This window comes from Zalophus californianus, chromosome 11 (assembly GCF_009762305.2).
Source record: "Zalophus californianus isolate mZalCal1 chromosome 11, mZalCal1.pri.v2, whole genome shotgun sequence".
NCBI lineage: Eukaryota > Metazoa > Chordata > Mammalia > Carnivora > Otariidae > Zalophus > Zalophus californianus.
In genome coordinates, this window is record NC_045605.1 from 67259411 (window position 1) to 67286634 (window position 27224).

A 27224-nucleotide genomic window follows, 5' to 3' on the forward strand; every position below is an offset into this window, starting at 1 on the left:
CATCATCACTATCACCATCATCACCACCATCATCATCATCATTATCACCATCACCATCATCACCATCATCATCACCATCATCATCATCATCACCACCACAATGATGGCCTCCATGTTTGGGCATCAGCTATGCCTGAGCGATTGCACCATACCTTCCATGGCTCCCTGGATACTCACAGCACCTCCACGAGGAAGGTGTTGCTGCCCTCATTCTGCAGATGAAAAGAATGAGGTGAAGAGAAGTGAAGGGATCCGCCTATCGTCATCACGTTGTTAGTAGGTGGCAAAACTCAGACAGAACTCAGGTCAGTCTGACTCCAAATTTTGGGCCTTGTGCAGTATGTGCGTCTGCCCTGCCTGAGTAGCTTATGCATTTACTGGGGAGATAGCAGAGCCCCACAGCTAAACCAGTTTGAGGATGATGACTTGCTTCTAGAAGCAAGCCAGGAGTTCAAAAAAAGAGAAAAGAAAGGCCTCCAGGAGGAGGAGGAGGAGGCACAATTGAGCTGGTCTCCAAGGATGGGTAGGATCTGAACAGAAAGCACAGAGGAGGCAAAACTGTGGCTGCCTGGACAAGAACGGTGTGTGTTGTAGGCTGGGGGACAGGGTCCATGCTGGGCACGGAATAAAATGGTGGATGATGGGGCACCTGGGTGGCTCAGTTGGTTAAGCGACTGCCTTCGGCTCAGGTCATGATCCTGGAGTCCCTGGATCGAGTCCCACATCGGGCTTCCTGCTCAGCAGGGAGTCTGCTTCTCCCTCTGACCCTCTTCCCTCTCGTGCTTTCTATCTCTCATTCTCTCTCTCTCTCAAATAAATAAATAAAATCTTTAAAAAAAATTTTTTAAAAATGGTGGATGATGAAGGAGAAAGGGACTGACAGGCAGATCCAGGGGCAGTTCTAAAGCGGAGGGTGTTGGCCTGGTTCTCAACTGGGAGAGTGCATCAGAGTCATACCTGAAACTTTAAAAAGGTATCTATCATAAATATATAACCAGGAGAGTTAGGCCTGTATATTTACACACACACACCCAGATCCCTTCCCAGACCTGCTGAATTAGAACTTCTGCAGGTGCAATCCCAGGTATCAAAGAGCTTCTCAAATGATTCAGAGGTATTTCCTCCCCTCCACTTGCCCCCAGGAAAAAAAACCTCTGCTCCAGGCGATGGGGAGTGGTAACAAGTTCTAAAGACTAGTTGGTAAATAATAAAGAATCCGGAGAAGATGAAGAGGGGAGTGAGGGAACTGGCCAAAACGAGGTGTGGGAGCAGGAAGTTACACCTGGAGGAGGACCCTCTGCTAGGTAGCAGAGGTTACAAATAAGTCCGGGTGGGCCGAGCCCCGGGGAGCTAGCCACGAGGTCCGGCAAAATGTTGCCCGCAGCATGTCAGAAGGAAGAGCCAGGGTTTTGGAATTAGGGAAGGTGGGGCCAAGTCTCAGCTCAGCCCAGAAGCAGCTGTGTGACCTTGGCAAGACACCAAGTGTCTCTCAACCTCAGCTTTCTCATTTGTATAGTGGAGATGGTCCTACTTTGCTGAGTGGATGTAATAAGTAAGGATCATAAAATCCAAGTGCCTGCCTCAGTACCTGGCACCCGGCACAGACGTAATACATAGCTACTTTCATAATATTGTCCTGTAAGAAAGCAGTTTTAGAAGAGGTTAGTTTGCTAGGGTATGTTCGGGTGGAAGTGGAAAGAACAGACAGTAGATACCACGTGTTTGAAGAATTCGCTAACAGAATGAAGTGGAACGGAGCTAAAACAGGAGACAGTATGAACATGAAAAGGACTTAAAAAAAATTTTTTTTTAAGTGAGAGATCTTGGGGCGCCTGGGTGGCTCAGTCATTAAGCGTCTGCCTTCGGCTCAGGTCATGATCCTGGGGTCCTGGGATTGAGCCCCACTTTGGGCTCCCTGCTGGGCGGGAAGCCTGCTTCTCCCTCTCCCACTCCCCCTGCTTGTGTTCCCTCTCTCGCTGTGTCTGTCTCTGTCAAATAAATAAATAAAATCTTAAAAAAATAAATAAATAATAAAAAATTAAAAAAAAATAAAGTGAGAGATCTTGGCGTGTTTTGTGATAGAAAAGATACAGCTGGAAAAGAGTAAGAGACTAAGATGCTAGAGAGGCTAAATCCAGAAGCAGAAGGGAATGTCTTCATGTTTTAAAATTCCCATTGGAATCAGAATCCTCCAGTCTGGCTTTCAAATGATTGACAAGTTACCAAATCTGGAGTTTGCTTTGGGCTGAGCAGATAGACTTTTTATAAAACCGTCTTCCCTCTCAACCAGTGGTTATTTCAACTGAATGAGCTAATAGTTCTCTAATGGCACCACGAACCCAAAAGTACAGTTTACAATGGAAATTTCAACCACAACTATTACTGCCACTAGCAAGAGAAACTTAAGCCCAAAGCAAGAGAAGTTGTTTCACAGAGGAGGAATGTGCATCTTATAAAATATGGCATTCATAGTTGGTTGACTGTGTGTGTCTGTTAAAGGGGTAGAGTAGGAAAAATTGGAGATAAATCGTATTGGGGTTCTTCCTAGGACTGGGTGAGGTGACTAAGAATATTCCAGAATATGTCAGTTACAGATATCACAATGAGCAGGGGGGAAGGAGGGGAAGACAGTGGTTCTACCATTGTCATTACCACTGTTACATTTATCAGTAACATATAGAATATTAAGACGGGAAAGTAGGAACAGCCTAGATTGAACCATTTGAACATTTGCTTCCCCAAATAATGATCCTACAAGTAGAGTTAACTTCATCTTTTCCTGAAGAGCAATCAACAGCTTGAGTCAGCTGGAATATTTAAAATGTCAGGAAGTTACTTGAAAGAAGATTCATGGCGCAACCATGTAAACAATGAATGCATCTGGCCTGGTCCTTTCACTGGACGACAAGTAAATAGCAACTCTCCCGTGTTGATGAGATGTAAGGGGCTTTCTGGCAGTCTCTTTTTTAAAAAATTCATACTAATAGCCACAATCTCTTGAGACTCTTTATATATCAGATACCGCTGGTTCTTTGTTGGCATCATGCAGGTACTATTGATAGGATGATAATGGCAGCCATTATTTATCGAGAACCAACAATCTCCCATACCCCTGACAACAGCCTGGGGGGGGGAGGGACTTACATCACACAACCTTACTTAACCCCATTTTAGATGGTCAGAGAACTTGCTTTACTTGCATCATCTCATTTAAATCCCCCCTTATCCTAAAGAGGGCAGGGGGCGGGGGGAGACATTTCCTGGATCCCACCACCAGTAAGTGGCAGAGCCAGGATCTGATGAAGGAAGATTTGATCCCCAGAGCCTGTTCCGCCACGCAAGGTTTCAGCCTCTCTCAACCCGTCCCCACCACCATCGAGAACACTCTGTGGGGCAGGGGTCCCACTGAGCGGGACAGAGGTAGCAGCCAGCAACCCTCCTGGTGGCAAACTTCAACCAGCCGGTCTTCACAACCCAAGCAGAGTAGCATCTGGAAGGAGGAAGCTGGGCCCTGGCAGAGCCAATGGGGATAACTTCCACGGAGGAGCTATGCCACTCAGGTTCCGCTGGTCTCAAACTGCTCCGATCAATGAAGAGTCCAGGGAAGCCCCTGCTGCTCCCCCCTGCCCCCAGCAACAGCTCCCAGAAGAAGACCGTGCTGCACAAAGAAGTTCGCACAGAACAGAAACACGGAGTTGACCTCATCGGTCTCACTGGGAATCCATGAGCAGGAGGGAAAATCCTGGAACCCAGATGAGGAAAGCAGATGACCCGCCCTGGCACCAGAAGGATCACGAGCTCCAGTTAACAGGAAGGGGCAGAGTTAAGAGATATGGGGGCCCACCTGACTCCCCTCTCCTTTTAATTATTCCACGTCATGATTCTTTTGCTTTCGCAGGAAACAGAATGTCTGTCCATGGGTTTTGGAATCTGGCCTGTCCAGTGGATGTTCAGGACAGCTTCCCACACACCTGCCTCCCAATCCAGTCCCCTCCACTGCATGCTCCACCAGGCTGACTGCTCTGGGAGGCAGGGTTGTGGGGAGAATGTAGACCAGAGCTAGCATTTAAGGGTCTGTCCCAGTGGAATGTGGAGAAGCAGGGGTGGGAAGACGCCTCACCCACCAGCATGGACATCTGGTCTCTTGCTGACTCCTTCACTGGGATGGCTGGCTTCTCTCCAAAAACAGGCTACAGCCAGAGCCAGGCCCAACAGTGACCATGCCCACTGACCCCAGGCACCAGGGACAGCTCCTGACACCTGGGCTGGGCGAGCTGGGCCAGCTGTACCTCCTGCCCAGACAGCCCTGCCAACACCCAGGTGCTCACTCTAGGGGATGCCATCCATAGTGTCTGGCCTGGGAGGTGACCGAAGGAAGAAGCCAGGCCAAGCTTTGCTAAGGTATCTGGTGTCTGACAGTAACAGCTGTTATATATTGCCCACCTATTCTATCACAGGTGCCCACACATACCATGGCATTTAATTCTAACAGGAAACTGAGGAGAGGATGTTAAGGGACTTGCCCAATGTTGCCCTGCTAGCGAATGGCAGAGGAGGACCTTGAGCCTAGGACTGACTCCAAAGCACTACTGGGCTGGAGGTGGGTGGCCTTTCAGTGTCCCTCCCCCATCCCCATCTGAACATTTACACTGCTGGGGTTTAGGATTCTGATTTTCCTTCTCTGCCTCGTGGCCTTTGGGGAAGCCCAAACAGACAAGCGGCAAAGCTATCAGGGCTTTTTGTCCTCACACGGCATCCTAACTATGTCTTGGGAAGATGGCACAAGCTCAAAGCCCAACGTACAAGCTAGAACTTGAGATCCCTGGAGCTTCCTCAGCCTCTCTGCGAAACCACAGCGCTGGAATACCAGGGGCCATGCAAGCGCCCGCTTACACAGGGGGGCGGGGGACAATTGCACACTTGAAGACAATTGCGGGGTAGCGGCCAGCAGCCCGTAAACAGGTGGTGACCCCGGCTGCCCCTGGGTGCGTCCAGCCGGAGACTCCCGGTGAACAGGCTCAGATCCAGAGCTTTTTGGCAGGAAGTCAGAATGAGGTGGGAGTTGAGCTCCCCCGGCGGCCGCCCGATCACTCCGAATCTGCCGCCGGCTCTTCCCGGCCCCTTCGCGGAACGGAACATCCCGGCCAGCGCTCGCAGCGCTGCTTCCCCCGGCCCCCACCGCCCCCAGCCAGGCGCTCCCCCCGAACCCCAGCCCGCCAGACGCACCCACCTCCTCCACCGCGCTGCGCAGTTTGTGCTGCGTGTCCTCCATCAGCTCCTCAACCTCGCGGAACATCTCGTTGAGGGTGGCCTCCTCCTGCGGGTAGCTGAGAGCCGGGCCGGGCTTGACGGGAGCCGCGGTCGCTGTGGGGGCCGGCGCGGGGGCCGTGGGGACCGCCGCCGCCAGCAGCAGGCACAGCAGGGTGCCCCCGAGCCGCCGCATCTCCGCTCTGCGCCCGCCGCAGCCGCCGCCGCCTGCGTCCCAGAACCCGGTCAGAGGCGCGCCGACCACCCCTCGGCGGCCCCGCCCCCGCGCCCCGGCCCGCCCCCGGCGCCCCTCTTCCCCGCACCCACCCTGGAGGGGACAAACCCGAGGGCCCTCCGGACGCGCGCCCCCTCCCCTCTGTTCCCCCACCCCCTCCTCGGGCCCGGGCTGAGCTCTTCCCCCGCCCCACGCTCCCAGGGATTTCCTCCCCCGGAGCAGCAACGGAGCCGAGTCCCCAACGCCCGCGGCGCCCCCGCTCACCCCCGCGCCATCCCGGGTTCGAGCCCGGCCCCTCCACGACCAGGTCCGAGCGCAGCTCCGGAGCCGCGACCCCACATCCGCCCCAGCCCCGTGCGGCCCACTCCGGGGCGATCCGAGCGCCCGTCGGCACTCTCCCCGCGGGGTCGCAATCCAGTCGAGTGCCTGGCCCCTCACCCGCGCAGGAGAGACCGAGCAGAGCAGCCTCCCCCCCGCCCAATTCCCCGCCGCCGTCCCTCACCCACCCGACTGGACCGAGCTGTGCGCGGGCTGGACCTGCCAGACCTCGCCGGGACGCCGCCGCGGGCTGCGGGAACCGGAGCCGGAGCGGCGCGGGGGCGGGGAGCGCGCGGGGATGCGCCAGCGCTGGTACCCGGCGAGCCCGCAGCGCGCCCCGCCCGCCCGGCCCCCGCCCGGCCCCCGCCCCGCGGGAGGGGCTGACGCCCGGCCCCACGCCATTGGCCGGCTGCCGCCCGCGACCTGGCGCCGCAAGGCTGCCTCCTCCGCCTCGGCGAGCCGCCCCTTCCCTGCATCCCTCGGCCGCCGCCGCGTCCCGGTCCATTGTCATCTCTGGCCTGGATTCTCGCTACAGCTTACCGGAGGCGCCGGGAGGGTCCCCCTTGCCCTTCCCAAGCCATCCTCTAGCCGGCATGCAGGGTCAAGGCCCAGCCCCTCAGCCTGGCTGCCAAGGCCCGTCACTGGCTGGCCTTCATCCGCCTACCATGCTTGACGCCTTACTCCAGCCAAGCTAACCCGCTTGTAGCTCCCGGAGTAGGTCGTGAGAATGTCAGCAAGCTCCTCCAGGGCGACAGAGCAGAGTGGCTGAGAGCAGGCAGCGGCGGCCAGACTGCCTGGTGTGAATCCCAGCTCTGCTCCTTACGACTTTACCAATCTGCCAAGTCCCCAGATGGGTCTGAGCTCCGGTTAGCCCGAAGGGAAAATGGAGGTTAGGGTAGTGAGTGTACCTAGTAGTTAAGGAGCATAATACATGCAGGCGAGTGCGGGGGGTGAGTGGGCTCTGTTAGCTAATCACCGTGGGAACGCAACTTTGTCTTATTCACAGCAGTCTCCCCAGCACCTAGAACGAGGGGCACTCACTGTTTTCGAACAATTTTTTAAATATGTGAGTATCCAGAACAGGAAGCACTCACATATTTTTTTAATAAACGAGTTTTTTTTCCCCTCAAAGATTGTATTTATTTATTTGAGAGAGTGAGTGAGAGAGAGAAGGAGCAGGGGGAAGAGGGAGGGAGAAGCAGACTCCCCGCTGAGCAGGGAGCCTGCCATGGGGCTCAATCCCAGAACTCCAGGATCAGGCAGACGCTTAACCTTAACCGACTGAGCCATTCAGTTGTCCCTAAATGAGTGTTTTCTTAAACCTCCTCCGATTTCTCCCTATTACTCTTTCTGTCTGGCCACCCCTCCCTTCTCCCATTGGTCTAGCTAACTCCTCCACATCTTTCAAGAACTAGGAGTCTCTCCCGAGCTTTCCCTACTCCTCCCCATTTCTCCTCTGGCCCCCCCAGCACCGCGTGCTGCCCCATTGCTCCAGACTTGCCAGGGTCTTTCTGGTCCCGGCCCGTTTCCCCCCAGTGACCAGGAGGAGCCCCTGGGTGGCAGAAAATGACTTGTTCACGTTTGTGTCACCACGGCCACAGCCGTAATACACACTCAGCTTCTGAGAAATGGATGGACTAATCAGTATAACAATAGCTATTTTTTTAAAAAAGATCTTATTTATTTGAGAGAGAGTGACAGACAGCATGAGAGAGAGAGAGTGAACATGAGCGGGAGGGTGGAAAGGCGGAGGGAGAGGGAGAAGCAGGCTCCCTGCTGAGTGGGGAGCCTGGCATGGGGCTTGATCCCAGGACCCTGGGATAATGACCTGAGCGGAAAGCAGATGCTTAACTTACTGAGCCACTCTGGCACCCCAGTGATACTTATTGATATTTTGAAATAGCAATACCATTCCTGAGTGCCATGTGCCAGGAACAGGTGTTAACTCATTTAATTTTCAGACAAACTCTGAGGTTGGTACTACTACTTTTATTCCCATTTTACAAATAAGGAAACTTTCCTAAGGCCACGTAGCCATTAAGTGATTGAACTGGGATTTGAACCCAGGAATCTGGTTCCAGAGTCTTCATCCTTCACTGCCAAACTCCTCTGCTCTAAACTGGCTGGGAGGTGTTGGAGCTGACTTGAGAGTATTAAATGAACAATTTCTTTTCTTCAGGTGACCACTTGGAAAACATGCGTTTGAAGATGAAGGAATTCAGGACATGCCACTGCAAATACTGATTATTCTGAGCTGAAGGCACTTGAGAAATAGCAGATGCAGGAAAGGTTCTCAGACCTCCCCTTTCTACCTAAAAACAGGCCATGAATTGCCCTGTGAGGAAGGTGCCTTCCCTGTACCAGCAAGAGAAGAATGTCCTTATCATTAAGTAGGTTCTGGGAACTGATGTCAAAATCGATCTGTACAAGCAAATTCACTAAAATGACGCTATCTTCAACTAGTCCCTCCCCCCCCAATCCAGTCACTTCTCCACAACTTACCATCCAGAGCCTAGAGCCCTTTGCCTTGTCATTTCTTCACAAATTTATTGTTTCTTTCTTATTTTTTTAAGATTTTTATTTATTTATTTGACAGAGAGAGAGAGAGAGACAGCGAGAGAGGAAACACAAGCAGGGGGAGTGGTAGAGGGAGAGCAGGCTTCCCGCTGAGCAGGGAGCCCGATGCGGGGCTCCATCCCAGGACCCTGGGATCATGACCTGAGCCGAAGGCAGACGCTTAACGACTGAGCCACCCAGGCGCCCACAAATTTATTGTTTCTTTGTCAAAAAGTCCGTAAGCTTTCTGCTCTGGTCCCTTCCTTGGGTCCTCATTTTCTTGTGAAGTCTCCCATGTACGTGTGAAATTTTAGTAAAATGTGTATACTTTCTGTGACTTATGTCAGTTCAATTCTTGGGCCCAGCTGGAGACCCTACAAGGGTAGAGGAGAAATTTTTCCTCCCCCACAGGACGCATGGCCTCTTTGTCCTGTTCATACACTTGAGTCCACAGCAGAGTGTCGAGTGGGGAGAAAGCATATTTGAGGCCTTCTTGGCGCTGGACACTGTGCACACCCCAACTCCATAGTGAGGGCGTGGAGACTCAGAGAAGTTAGGCCATCCTCTCAAAGCCAGACAGCAAGCGAGGTGTCGTCTGGAAGGAGACTCAGGTGTGGCTGACACTGAAGCTAGTGTTTCTTTGTGGAACTCTCCCGTCACTGTTTATCACAGAAAAATGAGGCTTCTAGCTATGTCCTCTTCAGCCTCTGAACCTCTGGGCTGGGCTTTCCTGAAAATTCACAGAAAAGCCCCTTCCCCCAGCATCCTCTGCTCTGTCCTCTGGATATTTGGCAACTCACCTATCCATTAGCTTTCTGGAGGTGATTGAGCCCATGCAAAGGACCTGGAGCCAACTCTCCAGGCACACACCTTGCCCCTTGAGGCGCACACTCTAGGAAGAAACTGAAGCAGGTCTGCAGGCTGTGGCCAGGGAGCACCCTGGGGCTAAGCCACTAGCTGCCAGGGTGCGGATTTATAGAGCAAACCGCCTCTTTCAGCCCTCCATGACGCTGGCTGTGACAACTGGGAATTGTCCCGAATAAGACTTGTCTTCTGCCTTACTTGTTTTGCCATGAGATCTGGAGCTCTTGACTTTCAGACTGAACCTTAAAAAACAACAACAACAACAACAAAAAACATGTTGAGCTACGCCAAGTGTCAGGTGAAGGGCTATGTACTTTTTCATATGGGGTCTATATTTTGTATTCCAAAATGTGGGGATGTATTGATAGTTCCCATTATTAAGTGAAACTACAAAAAAAAAGAAAAGTAAGAACATCTACGGGCCTCAATATGAGAAAATATAAGTGTCCTCCCTGCCCAGCTTCTTGCCAATCTGATCACCAGCCTGAGGCATTCACAGGCAAAGAGGAAAGACACTAGGGTCAGTGAAGAGATGATCCCAACTCGATCCACACAGTCCGGGCTCCAAGAAGCTTGGAGGCAGGGGTAGGGGAAGCCCTGTGGGTTTGGGACCTGAGTTGAGAAAGGGTCACAATCTAAATGACCATTGTAAGGTGAGGGGTCCAGGGGTACTGGATCATCTTTAGGGCAAGGAACATTCTAAAATTCCACAATTTCTATTATATCACTGGTCTAAGTTCTGTAACAATTAGGGACATTCGGTTTTTTCTTTTAAGGTATTGGAAGCACTCTAAAATTATTATTTTAAAATACTAAGTTTTCACATTTCTCTATGAAGGACCTACAGTGTCTTAAACCAGGGTCCCATTTCATTACTGAGGAAGTGACAGCAGAGTGGGTGTCACTTGCTAAAAATTACCTAGAAAACTAGCACCCACACAGCAATTTCATGGCTGGCTGTCTGCCCTCCAGAAACTCGTGACCAGGTGCTTACAAAGACATGTATAAAGATATTTACTGAAGCCACAATTTACAATAGCAAAAAATGTGAAAACCACTCAGTGGTTTTTTTCAGAAGGAGAATGGTTAAACGGGGATTTCTACAAACAATAGAATACAGCCATTAACATAATGAATAATATTTCTAGGCAACAACATGGGTAAATCTCAAAAGAAATAATGTGGAGCAGGAAAGGCAATTTGCAAAATGATATGTACACAAAACTGTGCATATTTTAAAAACACAAAATGGCCCTTTATATTGTTTATGGATGCTACAAATATAGTAAAAAAAAAAAAAAAATACAGAAATGTGTAGGCTGCTCCTGAGGTGGAAGGCAGAGGAAGAGATGGGGGCCGTCCTCGGTGGGATTTATAACACTTTATTTCTTTAAGAAAGAGAGTGTACCAGCAGGGAGACGTTCTGAATTAGAAGTGTCCAAATACTGATATCTATTTAATCATCACGGTTGGTTAACTACATGTGGGTGTATGGGAGTGTCCATTGTATTATTTTCAGTATGTTTGAAATAGTTTGTGAATAAATTGAAACCAAAAGAAAAAAAAAAAGCAATAGGCAAGTCCCCCCACCCCCATCCCACCCCCCAGAATAAAACAAAATGGAAAACCTCTTAGTGCCAAATAGACTTTTCTTAGATCTGCACTTAACAGAAATGCTCACCTCCCCGAGGCCCAGCGGTGGCCTCCATTACTGTGAGGTGAGAAGCTGGAGTGGGAGGGTCCCCACAGGGAGGGGCATGTCTTTTCATAAAAGGCCCTTCTGTCTGCTTGAAGGGTTACAACTTTCCTCCTGGGGTGGGTGAAAGGGCCAGAGAGCTGGAGCCAGATAATGGCCCCAGGCAGTGGATGGGGCTTATCTGTCCCCCCATGCAAACAAGGAAACCTCAGATATCCAGGACTCATAGGCACTCAGTCTGCATAGATGACTATTATGCATTGATTTTTAAAACTTTAACAATTCAGGGGCTCAGTGGGTTGGGCGTCTGCCTTTGGCTCAGGTCATGATCTCAGGGTCTTGGGATGGAGCCTCTCATTGGGCTTCCAGCTCGGCGGGGAGCCTGCTTCTCCTCCTTCCCCCAACTTGTGCTCTCTCTCTCTCTCTCTCTCTCTCTCAAAGAAATAAAATCTTTTTTTAAAATTTTTTTTTAAAAAGCAAAAGAAACTTTTAACAATTCCGAATAATGAATTACATCTGGGGAGGGTATATTACACATCTCTCTCTTTTTTTTTTCCTTTCCCTTCCATCTTAAATAGACTATTCTGAACATAAATTTGGAAAACAAAGGTGAAGAGCTGCTCAGAGATAAGGTATCTGCGTGCCTACTTAGCATCTGTTTTCCTGCTAGAATGCAAGTCACGTGGGGTTGCCCAGCATGCCTGCCTCTCCACCATATCCCGTAGGGCCAGGGAGCCTGCTAGGGGCTGGGGTCCGGCCCTCAAGGACTCTGCAGTGTCTGCAGAGACAGAGAAATCAGCAGAGCATGCCAGGACAGGACAGTAAGGTGGCCCAGCGAACTCTGGGGGGACCCAGGAACCCTCAGGGATGACCCTCTTCTCCGACCCCTTTGTCTGGGCCCGAGACAAACTCTGGTCTAAAGCTTGACCCCTCATGTTCTGTCTTGGATTTGAGACTGGAGACACCATTCAGCTACTTGAGGACACAAGCCAGCTTGGAGAGAGAAATTCAGAGACAGAGTGATGGAGAGAGATATTCCGAAAAAGAGATTTGGGAGCCTGAGAGAGGGGATGACGGGAAGGAAGGGAGTTGCAGCTTCTTAACTATGTCATTCTGGTTCCTGGTTCTAATCTTTCAGGAGTCTTTCTGAGACCCAGCTGCCCTGGGTCTTGAGATGTTTTTGGATTCTTCTCAAATGCTTCCTTCTTTTGGGTTGGAGCTAGGTTAGGAGCTAGGTTAGGTTTGGAGCTAACCTTTGGTTAGGGACTTTCTGTTATTGACTACCAAACTGCCTTAAATATCTGGAGTGGGGCTGCCTATATCTTAACAAAGCAATCCTTTTCAAAGAAGGTTTGAATTAGAGGAGGTGACTACCCCTCTCTGAGACCCATGAGTTAGAAACCACTGGCCACCAGGTGCTGCAGGACAGGGAAATGTTAGCCAGGGACATCTTCCCCTTTGCTAGTAGACCCCTGATCTGCCATGCCAACCACCAGTTTCATCAAGCCCTCCCAGATCCTGCCTGTAACTTGTGATTGTTCTGAAGAAATTGGTGCCAAGATTTCTCTGAATGGAAACTCTATCTGGTTTTGGAAAGAGTGTTCACGTGGATTCAGGATTTCCATGAGTAACAGCTACTGAATATCCAAAACATACATGTAATTTGCCAAGTTTCCGTGGGTGGGTGAACCAAAGAGACCCTGGGGACCATAGCCCGGCCATCACCCGTGGAACACAGACCAGGAGGATGAGCCTCGAGCCTAGCTGTCTTGCTTTTTTAATTTAGCAGGTGGATTCATGTGCTCCGTCTATGCTTTGCATGTGTGTCTGAAGCGGAGGGTGACTAAGGACTTTTGGTGGGGCCAGTACCAAAAGAGGAAAAGCAAATAATTGATGTCATTAGGCAACTAATGGAGGAAGAATATCTAGAAAGGTGATCCTCCACTGCTTGGGGACAGAATGATGTGTTTATTTCTTCCCTGGAGCACTTTTCAATGCAGGTGGCATAACAGTGTCCTGTGAAGCTTGCTAAACAATACAGGGGCCCGGGTGCCCTTTGGGGATGCAGAGCCAGTAGGCATGAGACAGGACCCTTCAGGCTACATTCTGGAATGGTCCTCACTAAGGATTCTGTTATCATCAGGCCTCACCAAAAAGCTCTCTTCCCATGCCATCAGTTTCTCCTCCCACCTGAAGAACAGCATGGTCAGGCCCCGGGGATGTGGTTGGAAGCTGCTGGACTTAGAGCTAGATAGTCCTGGGTTTGGGTTCTGGCTCTGACCCTAACTGCTGTGACCTGAGTATCCAGGGATTCTCTGGCTTATGGACACGTTAATGCCCAAACCACAGCGCTCTTAGCCCAAATCTGCTGTCACTAAGAAGATAATCTGAGAAGTCTCCCAAGGGGTGTGTTTGTGTAGCTGAGAGTCCAGTTGCCTTCACTACCATTATCTCCAAGACAGCCATGCCATCTTGAAGATAATGAGCAAAGACTTGGTAGGTGGTGTTCTTAACGACCTGGGACATGTCTCCAGTTGCTGCTATTGGTTTCTGCTACATTAAGATCCTTGCTGGTCAGCAGTAAAAAAAGGAATAAACTGTACACATGACAACACGGATGCATCTCGAATGCATTATGCTAAGTAAAAGAAGCTAGACTCAAAAGGCTATATACTGATTCCATTTATATGATTTTCTAGAAAGGGCAAAACGATAGAGACTGCAGACAGATCATTGGTTGCCAGAGGGACTGACTACAAAGGGCACAAGGACATTTGGGGGATTTTATACCTCGATTGTGGTGATAGGCAAGGAGCGTTGATATACATTTGTTGAAACTCATAGTTCTGTAGGCTGAAAAGACTAAATTTAATGTACATAAATTATACCAAAACTAGAAGACAAGAGGAAAAAAGAGGCAAAGTAGCTTGCCCAAGTTCAAGCGAGGAGTTGAAGCAGGTCATGCTGAACTCTTGGGTCCAGACATGGAACTCCCTTGCAATATGGCCATTCACCAACCTTAGGCAGCTCTGCAGGTGGGTGGAGAGGCTTCTCAGGAGAGAGGGCTCTGACTGTGGTCAGGAATGTCAGGCAGAGAAGACAGCAGTGGACATCGTGGTGTGGGGGAAAGAACTCTGTTCTAGCCATGGTTTTGCTACCTTCTAGATTTATCCTCCTGGATAAGCTAATGTATCTCCCTAAAGTCCAATTTTTCTTACTTTTAAATAATTTCTCTTTTGTTAAAAGAGAGCAATAAAAGCCAACCTTAAGGAACAAGCCCTTGTTGGGAGACACTACAGGGTCAATGCCAAGGGCAACCCCGGGCCCGTGTTACTCTCCAGCCAGGTGATGGGAGGAGTCTCCCCACTTCTCAGAACCCTGTTTCCCCCATCTATGTCAGAAGGACAGGAACTGCATCTACTTCGTGGGACTGTTGTGGGTCTTACAAGAAGTCGTTTTTTAAGTCACTCAGCAAAGTGCCCGGCATGTAGTAAGCATCAAGGAGTGCTAGCTATTGCTTTATTGTCATCCTCAACATCATTACCAAGCCCAGCCAACAAAGCTCTTGCAAGCAAGCAGGGAACAGAGTTCCATTTGTGTAGGCTCAGCTGGGGCTTCAGGCGAGGCAGGGTGAAGGGAGTGTCCACAGCAATTTTGCTTAGACAACAAAGGGTTATGGAGGGTCTCGGGGCAGACAGCTCTTTTCTGTTTACACAGGCAAACCTTTGATCTGCCTCAGCACACAGTGCCGCTGGGATGGCAGGGTCAGAAGAAGTTCACACAATAAACACGTTCCCATCCTCGTTTGGCTCCTATTGCGGAAGCTCTCACATTTTAGACGCCTTTTCTTTCCTCGCTCAGGGTCTGCACATCCCTTCCTGCAATATGATTTCCATCCAGTCCTCTGCTGAAACGTGAGCAGGATTCAAATGAAGGACTAGGTCCAAGTCCCCCAGTTACCAGGGAAAAGACTTCCTGCCATTGGAGCAATGTGGATAGCGACCGCTGAAATCGGGTCTCTCACTGTTATTCCTCTCTCACCGTCTTGCTCTGTCTGTTCCGTCTCGATCTGAAGAGGACACTTGGACTGGGTCTATTTGCCTAATATCTCTGCAAGACGATGGCCCCTTGCTAGCGACTCTGAATTGGGAAATTCACACCACTGGCCCTGCGCTGCCCAACTCCGCCAGGGAGCACAGCCCGGTACCCATCACCTTTTGACCCGGTGGCTCTCACACACTAGCAAGTATCAGAATCGCCTGGGGGCAGGGGGACCGGATGTTAAGTCCAAGTTCCTGGATGGGGCCCTGGACTGCGCATCTTCAGCAAATTCCTAGGTGATCCTAATCCTATCCAGAGACCCAACTTTTAGAACTTCTGTCTTGATTGCTGGGGAGATAGCAAGCGTCACCTGTGATCCAAAGATGGTGGGAGAGTTGCTGATGGCCGCGCCTCAGCCCAACTGAAAGAGAGGTGGAAATCGTTTTCCACCTGCTTTCTGCCAACGGCTACCACCAAACATGCTTAACTGGGTTCAAATCACAGGACCAAGAGAGGAGGAACTGGTAAAAGATCTGCTCAAAAAAATGGACGCAGAATATGGTCCAGAAACCGGGTGGACAAAGAAAGATATTTACAGAACACAGTGGATATTCAAGGGGCAGAGCTGGTAAAACCATGCTGAGTGTCACATCCAACATAAGGCGAGGTCAGAAAGAGGGAGAAAACAAAGTGAGCAGCTTAGAAACAGGTTTGGGTGTGGCACCTGACACGGGGAAGGGCAGGCAGTGCAGACCCCTCGTCTGTGAAGGGTGAATGGTGCTGGAGGGCAGCCTGCTTTTCTGACCTGATGGCTAGATAAAGCCTAGAGGGGCAGCCGCTGGTTTCAGGGACCAGACAGGCCTGAGCAATTCTCTTAAAGCTTAAGGGTTAGGTAACACTGTAGTCTAAGAATCACGTTTTATCAAACTACAAGTAGTTGATAAAACTATTTTCACCTATCAAAAGAATGAGGTAGCTCTGTCTATTCCCATTCATTCATTCGTCTATCATTTGTTCTACTAATACTCATTGGGTGCTAAGGCTCTGTTCCAGGAGCTGGGAATAGAGATGAACAAAAGAGCAAAGCCTCTGTTTTTATAGAGTTTGCATTCCACAGGATAGAGACTTCCCAACCTACACCACACACACACACACACACACACACACACACACACACACACACACACACAGAAATTACATTTTATATTTATATTTTAGGTGGCGGTCAATGCTGTGGAGAAGATAAACCAGGAAGGGGACTGAGAAGAATGAGGGAGAGTTGCTAGAGTATATGCCCTTTGGGGAGACTTCTCCAATAATGTGGCATTTGAGCAGACACGAAGAAAGTGAGGAGTGATCTCTGATAAAGCCTAGTATCCAGAATAGGGGAAGAATGCTTATAATTCAACAACAAGAAGACAAACAACCCGAGTTTTAAAATGGGCAGAGAACTTGAACATTTTTCCAAAGAAGATATACACATGGCCAACCAGCACAAGAAAAATGCTCAACAGCTTACACCTTACCTCCGATATCATCAGTTAGAGAAACACATATCAAAACCACTTCACACCCATTAGGACAGCTGTAAAAAATAAAAGGGAAAATAAGTAATGGTGACGATGTGGAGAGATGGGGACCCTTGTGCATTGCCAGTGGGAATGCAAAATGGCTTAGTCAATGCAAAAAGCAGTTTGGCAGTCTCTCAAAAAGTTAAATATACAATTGCAATATGACCCAGGAATTCCAATCCTAAAATTGAAAACAGGTACTCAAACAAGTACTCACTTATACGTCCGTGCATATTCCTAGCAGGACTCTTCACTGCAGCCAGAAGGTAGAAGCGGCCCAATGTCCTCCAATGGATGAACGGATAAACAAAGTGGTACGCCATACAATGGAATATTATTCAGCCTTAAAAAAGGAATAAAGTACTGATAGATGCTACAACATGGATAAACCTCCAAAACATTATGCTGAGTGAAAGAAGCCAGATGCCAAAGGTGACAGATTGTATGAATCCATGTATATGAAATATCCAGGATGGATAAATCCATGGAGACAGGATGCAGATGGTGGTGACCAGGGGCTGGAGGCTTTACTTTGAAGTGATGGCAATGCTTTGGAACTAGATGGAGGTTGTGGTGGTACAACACTGTGAATACACTAAGTGCCACAGAATTGTTCACTTTCAAATGGTTGGCTTATGTGATGGGAATTTCAGCTCAATTAATTATCAGAAGAAAAAAAAAAACCCAGAAAGTGAAGCATAGGATGATCCGCAAGATAAACAGCTAAGGAAAAACAGGAAAGGGGAAAACAGTGGTGCATGTTGCTGTGTATCTATCAACACAGAATATCCCCTATTTGCCTTTCTGTGCCTGATGACATTTGTATAATGTGCATGTATTACTTATGCAAGAAATTCAAAGTAAATCAATGACTTATTTTTAAACACAGCGCTGACTTCAGAGTCAGAGCTGGGTTGGAATCCCAAGGCTGATAGGCATCGAGTGATGATCATGGCCCTCTCTGCTTCCCTTCCACGTCTGTAATGTGGTGCACAATTGTGCACAATTGTCAAGTACACGAATGAGACTGTGCGGGCAAAGGGCACGGGGCTTGGGATACTGTGAGTGCTGAATAAATGGTGTGAGTCATTTGTACCCACAAACTTCCGGCAACAAATATGTGGGTTTCTTCCACACCAATGACCTTTCTGCCACACGGGCACCCATTAGGTGTGCTACAGTTCAGCTCATTTCTGACATGATTTACCCAGGGGTAATGCAGACCCCACAGATGAAGGGCTCAGTCCCACATTTAAATAAGAAGAAACAGGTACAGTATATTTGAATAATATATTTTATGTAACCCAATGCATCCAAAATACTATCACTGCAATAGAACTTATCAATGAGATATTTTGCATTTTTTTTCACACGAAGTCTTTAAAATCTGATATGTGTTTTATACTTCAAGCATCTCTTAGTAGGGACTGACTACATTGCAAGTGCTCGAAAGCCACACGTGGCTGGCAGCTGTCCTCTTGGACAACAGAGGGGTAATCGGACACAAAAATGATCTTTCAACGATGCAAAACAGACCTTCCCATTCTCTCTCTCTCTTTTTTAAAGAGTTTATTTATTTGACAGAGAGATACACAGCGAGAGAGGGAACACAAGCAGGGGGAGTGAGAGAGGGAGAAGCAGGCTTCCCTCCGGCAGGGAGCCCGATGCGGGGCTCGATCCCAGGACCCTGGGATCATGACCTGAGCTGAAGGTGGACGCTTAACGACTGAGCCACCCAGGGGTCCCTCCATTTTCTCTTTTGAAAGTCCCATCTATGGGGCATTTAGAAAATATTTGTATACACTTTGAAACACTAATTCTAATTTCCAAGAATCCATTTTTCAGAAACGCTCACATCGGTGTGAAAAGGCACATGAACAGCTTTGTTCATTGTAGCTTTGTTCCTACTGGTGGAAGAGTCTGGGTTCTGGATTCAAAAAGCCTGGGTTTGAATCTGGTTCTGCCACTTAGTAGTTACATGATCTTGAGTAAATCATTAAACCCTTATCTTCCATTTCCTCATGTATAATGGAAACTATAGCAGTGGGCTGTTTACAAAGATTAAATGAAATAATCTACATAAGATGCTTCTGATAGTTCCTGGCCCATAGTAGGTGCTCAGTAGCTTCTTAGCTATCATTATCATTCCAGACAAAGAAAAAGTGTGACAATGGAAATGTCCAGCAACAAGGAAATGATTTAGTGAATTATGGTACATCCACATGGTTTAAGCTACCTGTTTACTCCCTATTATGCAACACCAAGCATGGTACCTGGTGCCTGGTAGACACTCGGGAAGTATTTGAAAGATGAATGGCATGCAAAGTCTGTAGAATGAACGAAGCTGCTCACAGTGTGTTAATATGGAAAGTGCAGAAAGACATGTACCATACGATTCCATTTTTTTAGGGAAAAAATGGGAGAAATGTATATATAAAAAGAATGTGTTAATTATATAACCACAAGTAAAAGAAGGGAAATGTAGCAAACCATTAATGGTCTAAATTTTTTTTTCTTAAGGATTTTATTTATTTATTTTTGCGAGAGAGTGAGAGAGAGAGGGAGAGCCAGCACAAGCGGGGTGGGTGGGCAGAGGGAGAAGCGGGCTCCCCACTGAGCAGGGAGCCCGATGTGGGACTTGGTCCCAGGACTCTTGGAACACGACCTGAGCTGAAGGCAGACGCTTAACCGACTGAGCCACCCAGGAGCCCCCAAAACACTAATGGTTTTGAATGGGAGGCTTACGATATTTATTCTTTTGGGAGGCCACCTCATATTGTAGTTATTTAGGTGGTTGTCTTGTCGCGTCTTATCTGGTGAGCTCCACTGGCTTGTCTTACTCGCCCCTGTTCCCTCACTTACTTAGCACTTATGTTCTGACATACTGGAGTTCAGTGAATTGTTGCTGGATTGAATTACTAATTATTGCTTTCCCTGTCCCCACCTACATTATGAGTCAGCACTTGTTCAAGATCGCACAGTTCCTTTTAAATGTTCTCATCTTAAATCTAAGTTCTGAAATATTATATTAAATACTCTAGCTGATTTGTCTAGTCTCTACCCCTCAGGACCTAATGCTTAGTAGGTGGGGAGAAAATTTGAGCTAAGTGAATGGTTTGCATGGGACAAATGTTGCAGGAGGCCGCCTTTTCCCAGAAGTGTGCTCTTCAGAGTGACGGGAAAGAAAGACCAACAGAACCCAGTGTGCTGTAAGCCTTCCTCCTTTCAAGGCCTCTCTCCAGGGGTTCTGCCTAGTGCATTATGGAGATGGTATTAGCATGTGCAGAATCTTAATTTCTGGTCTCGGGACCCAAATGTATCTATTTACGTGTCTGTGACACATTGATTATTCATCCAATGAACATCTAGAGGCCACAATGTGCTGGCTGCTTTATGTCTGGCCCTGAAGATAGGAAAATGAAGAAGGCAGGCTCCCATTCCTAAGGAGCAGAGTCTCTTGTTCTCACTTTCCTTTTTCATTGAGCACCACCTCCTTTTTTAAAAAATGTTGCCCACCAGACCTAGAATAAATGTAACTCTAGACCAGTATGTAGAATTGTTGCTGGAGTCCTGTGGGCTAGTCTTTTCCTTTTTGTTGTACTGACACGCGCTCACTGTGTGCTCAAGGGCAAGTCAAGTTGCCTCCGGGCCTTGGTTTCCCCTCTTGGATATCTGTGGGGTATCTACTTGCCCTTCCTAAGCCTCTGGGACTTGGGGAGGGTCGTGCAGGACAATGGATGCTGAGAGTAGTGGGGAGGGTCCCCATTCAATCCTGGGTTGTCACCACAATTTGAAGAGAATCTGGACATGAGTCAGAGAAAATAGACACTGTTGTTTCCCCCCATCAATGGAAATACCTGCTTTTTGGGGAGTAGGTTTAAAAAGTAGCTGTGTGATATTGAACAAGTCATTTCTCTTTCCTGAGTGCCAGTTTACGTTCCTACGAGATAAGGCAATGGGACTGGATTGATGGCTTTTAAATTATGTTCCAGAAAACAATTCACTGGGAAGAGATTCTTCTATTCCCATGTCTGCAACTAGAGCAGCCAGAATTTTTTAAAAATCTCCCATTTTACATATTTGACCTCAGTGTAAGCTTTTCTTTTCTTTCCTCCCTCCCTGCTTTCTTCCTTCTTCCCTCTCCCTTCCTTCCTTCCTTCCTTCCTTCCTTCCTTCCTTCCTTCCTTCCTTCCTTCCTTCCTTCCCTTTCCCTTCCAAAATCCCAGAGCTGAGGGCGCCTGGGTGGCTCAGATGGTTAAACGTCTGCCTTCGGCTCAGGTCATGATCCCAGGGTCCTGGGATCGAGTCCCGCATCGGGCTCACTGCTCCTTGGGAGCCTGCTTCTCCCTCTGCCTCTCTCTCTCTCTCTGTCTCTCATGAATAAATAAATAAAATCTTAAAAAAAAAAATCCCAGAGCTAAATTAAAACAGAAAAAAAAAAACCCTCACTGCTAAATAATCTGGAACATCCTTCTTGCTGTCATGTTCACACACATGTGGACCCATGTGCTATCTACTTAATGTGTGAGCATTCTTGCATGTGTTAGGTGTGCATGAGGCCCCCTGGGTATAGAATGCTTTTGTAGAGAATCAGCAATGAATCTGTGGCCTGCTTGATTTGTATTTTTTAGTGTGCACTCCGAGATGACCATTTTTAAGGGCAGCATTCCTGAGTCTGAATAGCCTTTGGCAGCTGAAGGCTGAGTAAGAAATTCAACAACCGGTCCAGGGAAAACCTCTTCTTGGAAATGCTGGAATGCTTCAGCAGCACGCGGGACCCGACGGCCCTGGGAAGTGGAGGGTTGTGGGAACAGCGCCACCTTGTGGCTCCCGCGGTCACTTTCCCGAACAGAGCCTGGCTGGGTCCAGAGCTAAGTGCTTGGCCCCTACGGGGTGGAACTCCTGAAAATGGGGGTTCTTCATTTATCCGGAACGGGCCCGAGGCTCTCTGAGCCCAGAGTCTGTGTTCCAGCCCAGGTTCCTGCCTGGCAGCAGCGCCAGCTGCCTGACTTGGGAGCCCTTCTCTGAAAGCTGCCACACTGCGCAGGCCAGTGAGGGCTACCAGGCAGGGTGTGTGATGGTTGGGAGACGTGTGCCGGTGGGACAGTGTCCTCTTCTGGGAGAGGAGGACGGAGCCTGAGAGGAGAGGGGACAAATTTCACAACTGACACGGCTGAGGCCAAGGTGGGAAGACGGTACACCAGGAATTACACAGAGGGAGGGCAAGAAGAGGCATCCCCTGTCCAGAAACTCAGGACGTGTGTGAGGAAGGAACGGCTCTACCCCTCACCTCTCCCTCCCGACCCCCCATCCGGGAGCCCTGACTGAGCCCTCCTGCACTTCACCTCCCTCACTGCCCTCCCATCCCTGGCCCGGGGTTGCTGGGAAGACCAAAGGAAAGGTAAGGGACTTGGCCCAGTGCCTGGCCTGTGGAGAGTCCTCAGAGGTTCCCACGTCTGTCCCCACCGTCTTCCACTCAGCGGACCCGACGTGGGGTGAGGACAACGAACCGCTCAGCCAGGGTCGGCACTCACCGCCGGTGACGCGCTGTTCCGCACAAATGGAACACCAACCGCATATGCGAACCCCTTATTTGATCTAACCTTTTCTAGGGGTCCCACGGAAAGAAGTCAAAAGAAACAGGTGAAATTACTTTTCATAATATATCTTATTTAACTCAATATATCAATATCTTGTCATTTCAACATGCAATTAAAAAAATCAGTAAGATAGTCTATGTTCTTTTCCCCCCTTACACTGAGTCTTTGAAATTCGGTGTGTATTTCACACTTGCAGCTCACGTGATCTGGAGCTACTTCTCCTTCGCTGAGTCGCCAATGTTCCCTGTGCCTCGGGGCACATCACTCCCTCACGTGGGTCTTGTTGTCCTGTTCTTTAAGATATGGGGCTGGGTGGCTGACCTCTGCTGTTTCTTCCTGGAGGGAAGTTTTACGATCATAAAATGGGGCCTAACCGGTTAGTGCCCTGCCAGGCTCCCCCCCGCCACGCCCCCCACCCCCCCCCACCCCCGCCCCCCCCGGTTGCTGCAAAGCCCTGTGAGAGCTCGGGGATATGCAAGCAGTGCTTTGCAGGGAGAGGGAAGTCAGTTATCTGTATCATGTTTCTGCCATCCCTGCTGAGGATTGCCGGAAGCTGTCCTGACTTCGTTAGCCAGACTCCAGACTACGGAGGCCTCTAACCGCAGCCCCCCTGAAGGATTCCCTGGCCTCATTCATGGGCCTCTCCCCTCTTTCCTGGGCTTCGTATTCTCTTGCGGTGGGCTCCTCTAACTTTTGGAGCAAGACAGAGCTCTGGTTTCCACCTGGGCTCCCTGAAAGCGGGTCTCCTTTAGTGTGGTGGGGAAATCGTGTGAGGCTCAAGTCTGAACCCCATAAGCCCCAACCATCCATGAGGGCCCCAGCTCTCCCACCGATGGAGCTCAAGACTCAGTTAGCTTCAGAAGCCCCACTCGGCATCTGCATGTAACAGTTCCTCACCCACACACCTCCTGGGCAGAGGGATAGTCCTCAAAGCGCAAATATATCTGTACCTGACCCCTTCCCTGTACTTGGGACTTAGACCGGTTACATTGGAGTTGATGGAGACCACCAGTCAATCCCTGCAGTTAATCAATGGGGAAACTGAGGCCCAGAGAGGAGGCATGTTGCCAGGTCATGGGACCAATTGGTGGCAGAGTCTTCCTGACTCGCATCCTGGGCTCTCCCCTCCCCTCCCGGCACCCCCCTCTCTACCACAAAACGTGCAGTTGGGTCCATCTGCTCTCTTCGCTGGCGGCTCTGCACCTGTCACGGACAGCCTTGGATAAAATCACTCCAACTCAGAAGCCCCTGGGGATTTGACTCTGGGTCTGCTGGGTGGGGTGGGGGCTGCAGAAAACAAGGCCCTGGGTGAGCTGGACCTCTATAGCCTCACCCCCAGCTGCTTCAGCTCCAGCCCCCTGCCCCAAACACGTTCTCCCCTTTCTGGCCACCGGGAGCCACCCCCCAGGGAAGCACTCTCCCTCTCACCTCCAGGTCTTGGTCCTCAGGCTGCTCCCTCTGCCTCTCCATGTGCAGCCAACTCTTACCCTCAGAGACCAGCTCAGACATCCCGTCCTTCACCCTGTTTCCCAAAGTCACCCTATTTCCCAAAGTCACCCTGTTATGGCCGCCACCAGACTCCCTGTCTGGCTTCTCCCTGCATATCCAGGGCCTGGCACAGTTTAACGATGGAGGTGTGAATGAGGTCCTGGATTCTGGAATGTTCCCATTCCGGACTGGACCAGTACAGGAGCAGCCTCCTCTGCTTCCTCCTGCCCAGGGTTGCCCATCTCTCCTTTCCACCTTTCCTTCCCTAGTTGCCCTTTTCCTGCAGGAAAGTGCCCCAGCGGGCCCAGGCAAGGGGCCAGGCATTGCCCTTCTGCCCAGCCTGGTGGGACCTGGGAGGTCTCTGACCGCCCCGACAGTCCTGGTTCCCCTTGGCAAGCTTGTGTGCACCGGCGCGCTGCAGGTGCCCGCGAGGTGGCGCCAAAGTGCTGCCAAGAATGGCATCCTGGGCTCCCTCTGGGCTCCCCCCAAAAGGGCCCGAGCCCACCTTAGGTCCTGTTGCTGTGACAGGGTCTTGAAGGTTCTGTTCGTCACTGGGGCCCCATGCTCCATCAGGCTGGGCTCTGAGTCACTCTTTGTATGCTAGCCCCTGCCCAGGCTGTGTGGGGCATGGGGGACAGAAAGCCATGCAAGGACTGGCAAGGTCCTATATACTTCCTGTGCGTCGATTTCCCACCATCACAATGATTTCAGTGTCCTAGGCTGGGAGCTAGCAGAGAACTTAACCATTATTAGATGCTGGTGTGCCTGAAATGGGTTACAAGTTTATGCAGACATTGACTCTCAGGGTCCTGACCCTTGGGGTGGCTGGTGGAGTCAGGAGGGTGGGACCCCTTGAGCCAGCTGCCTGTGGCAAGAAGCAGCTTCATTCATTGTAAAATTATTTTTTTTATAGATTTCATTTATTTATTAGAGAGAAAGAGAGAGAGAATGAGCAGGGAAAGGGGCAGAGGGAAGAGGGAGAAGCAGGCTTCCCGCTGAGCAGGGAGCCCGATGCGTGGCTCCATCCCAGGACCCTGGGATCATGACCTGAGCCGAAGGCAGATGTTCTACCAACTGAGCCACCCAGGCACCCCTCATTGTAAAATTAATATTTTCTATACAGGTATACCCCGCTTCTAAAAAGTTCATGTTATGCCACTCAGCTTTCTTGTGAGACGCGTTAGTACCTGTTTTTGCCCACTGAAAGAAATCCAAGGAGGATTTTGGCTTTTATGGAGAAAGGCAAGAAGCAGACATCATGTTCAGCCTTTGTTTTGCAGAGAGCCCTGGTGGAGGCAGTGCGCAGCCCAGGAACGACACTCAACGTCCCAGCATCAAGCTGCCATGGCTTTGAACCTTGTCTGTGAGCATCTGTGTTTTTTCTCGATGTATTTTGTGTATCCACCAGCAAGATGTGTCCTAAGGCATAAGAGAGGTTGTTTGGGGGCCTGAGAAGTTATTTTTTGGGGCCTGAGTATATAAATTAATGGTAATGCCTTCCTTGCTTTACACCATTTTGGTTTGTGGAAGGTTTCATAGGAACGCTGTGCTATCAGAGAGCAAACCTGTATTTACTCAGAATGAACGTGATCGGGAAGCACTTACCTCAGGCTATACTGTCCAGTAGGGACACTAACCACTAGCCACAGGTGACTACTGAAATTAAAATTAGTTACAATCAAATAAAATTCACAATCCACACTAGCCACATTCCAGGTACTCAGTGGCCACACTGACTAGCAGCTCCCATATCAGACAGCACCCGGATGAAGATTTCCATCCTTGCAGAAAGTTCTGTTGGCTAGCAAGGATCTAGAGCTTACTCTCGCCTTTCCTGGATAGGGCGTACTCTAGAATTTCAGAAAGTGCTTGACTCCAGCATGCTCCCTTCCGTCGCTGTGGCTGTTGCAAGGGCACAGAGAAATGAAATCAGACAGACCTAGGATTAATCCCTGACTTTGCCATTTACTAGTTTTGTGGCCTCGGATATGTCACCAAGCCTCTCTCAGCCTCTGTTTTCTCATCTGTGAAATGGGGGCGGTATTCCCCTGCTCCCCTGGCTCCTGGGAGGATTACATGAGGCAGGGCAGTGAGTCACCAGATGCAGAGCCTGGCACGCAGTTTTATGGCTAGCCACCCCAACTCTGGCTGCATCTTTTTGCAGCCGCTCACCCACAAAAGCCCATATCTCTGGTCTCTACTGTGTTCAGACCTGTGTCGGGTTCCAAGTCTATTCAAAGGGAGCACAAGGCTTAAATCTAGAAGGAGATTGCAATCTAGGTGGGAGGGCAAGATAAGTGCATGAAGCAACCTGAAAACAATTCTGAGGCAATACATGGGACAGCGTATCATCCAGTGCTGTGGGGCCCCATGGGGAAGGTGTTGTGTAGGGCCAGGAGGTTCATGGGAGAGGCCTCGGGGCGGGAGGGGAAGGATGTGGTCTGCAAGGCAGCATAGGCAGGGACGGGCAGAGCCGATGGCCGAGGAGTGGCGCCGGAGGACGGTGCTGGGCCAGAGGAACAGCATGAGCGAGGGCGGACGAGGGGGTGGGCCAGGGAGTGGCCCCAGCTAACGTGCGCATGTGCATGCGAGGGGCAGTGTTGCTGAGGGTTTTGTGGAGGGAGAGCCAGGAGGCTTTGCCAAGAAAATCCCTCCGCTCTCGGGAGCCTGGCTAAGTCACTTGAGTTTGATGAAGCAGGTGGTTGCCAGGCAGATGAGGCTCGGCGCTGTGAAACAGGCCCGGGGAAGGTCCTGTTGGTGGCACCAGTAGGAGGGTCTGTGCGGGAGATCCTGAAGTCAAGGTGACTGTCAGAGACCTTTACTGAGCGCTGTACGCATACTCTGAGCTCAAATTGCTGGATCCCAACATGTTACCCAGAAAGGGCACTCCGTTGGCTTGTGCAAGTAGTCCAGGTGGCGATGGGCAGTGGGTGGGTAGCAGGAGGAAGCAGGATGGAGGAAATGCATTCACAGCATATGCAAATCGGAGCCCCAGCTCTGCTGAGAAAAAGAACAGGATGAGGGCTGAGACTGGAGGTAGCTGTGAGGAGAGGGGGGAGGGGACTCCAGCTGGGCTCTGAGAAGCAGGGCTGGGTACACATTCACCAGGCAGAAGCCTCTCTCCACAGGTGCACACGCCTGTATACCTACACACACAAGTACATGGGTGTAGCCCCCCCCAATTTACACGTGCATGCTAATCATACCCAGAGATCCTTAAGAAAACATACACACACACATGTACGCAAATGCACGTGGATGCACACATGCAGGCACACACCAACACACATGTGCATATACACGTGTTCTCCCCGCCACCCCCACACCCCCCCGCCCCGCAGTCTGGCCTCTCCTAGGGCTGGAGCTGGGGCTGGCATTGGGTTTATGGCAACCAAGCCAGCAAGAATCTGTCCTGCCTGGGCACCGAGTCCATTTCGGATGGAGCCTTCTCCAGCCTTTCCTTGTAAACACTATTTATTTTGGAAAGCAACTTCTCTGTTTTCAAATAAAAAGTTGGGACATGTGGTATTGGATTTCCCTGATCTGACATTGACCTAGAAAAATGTGCCGGCAGGAACAGAAAATGCGCTGCCCCACTGTGCTGGCAG

The 27224-nt window shown here is 49.9% G+C and overlaps 1 protein-coding gene across 2 annotated transcripts in view; it reads right to left on the reverse strand.

Annotated features, from left to right (window-relative positions):
- The window catches only part of DKK3 (dickkopf WNT signaling pathway inhibitor 3), a 44324-nt gene extending 37766 nt beyond the window's left edge, over positions 1-6558 (reverse strand). The window contains exons 1-2 of one of the 2 annotated variants that reach the window (XM_027581071.2): positions 6341-6558; positions 5231-5475 (exon numbers count right to left, since the gene is read on the reverse strand). In XM_027581071.2, coding sequence (XP_027436872.1) covers positions 5231-5475; positions 6341-6395 — 300 coding nt within the window. In that variant the 5' untranslated portion in view covers positions 6396-6558. Of the gene's footprint in view, positions 1-5230; positions 5476-5988; positions 6119-6340 lie in introns of those variants that run through there. The other variant, XM_027581072.2, reaches the window with a different exon arrangement.
- Positions 6559-27224: the final 20666 nt, after the last annotated feature.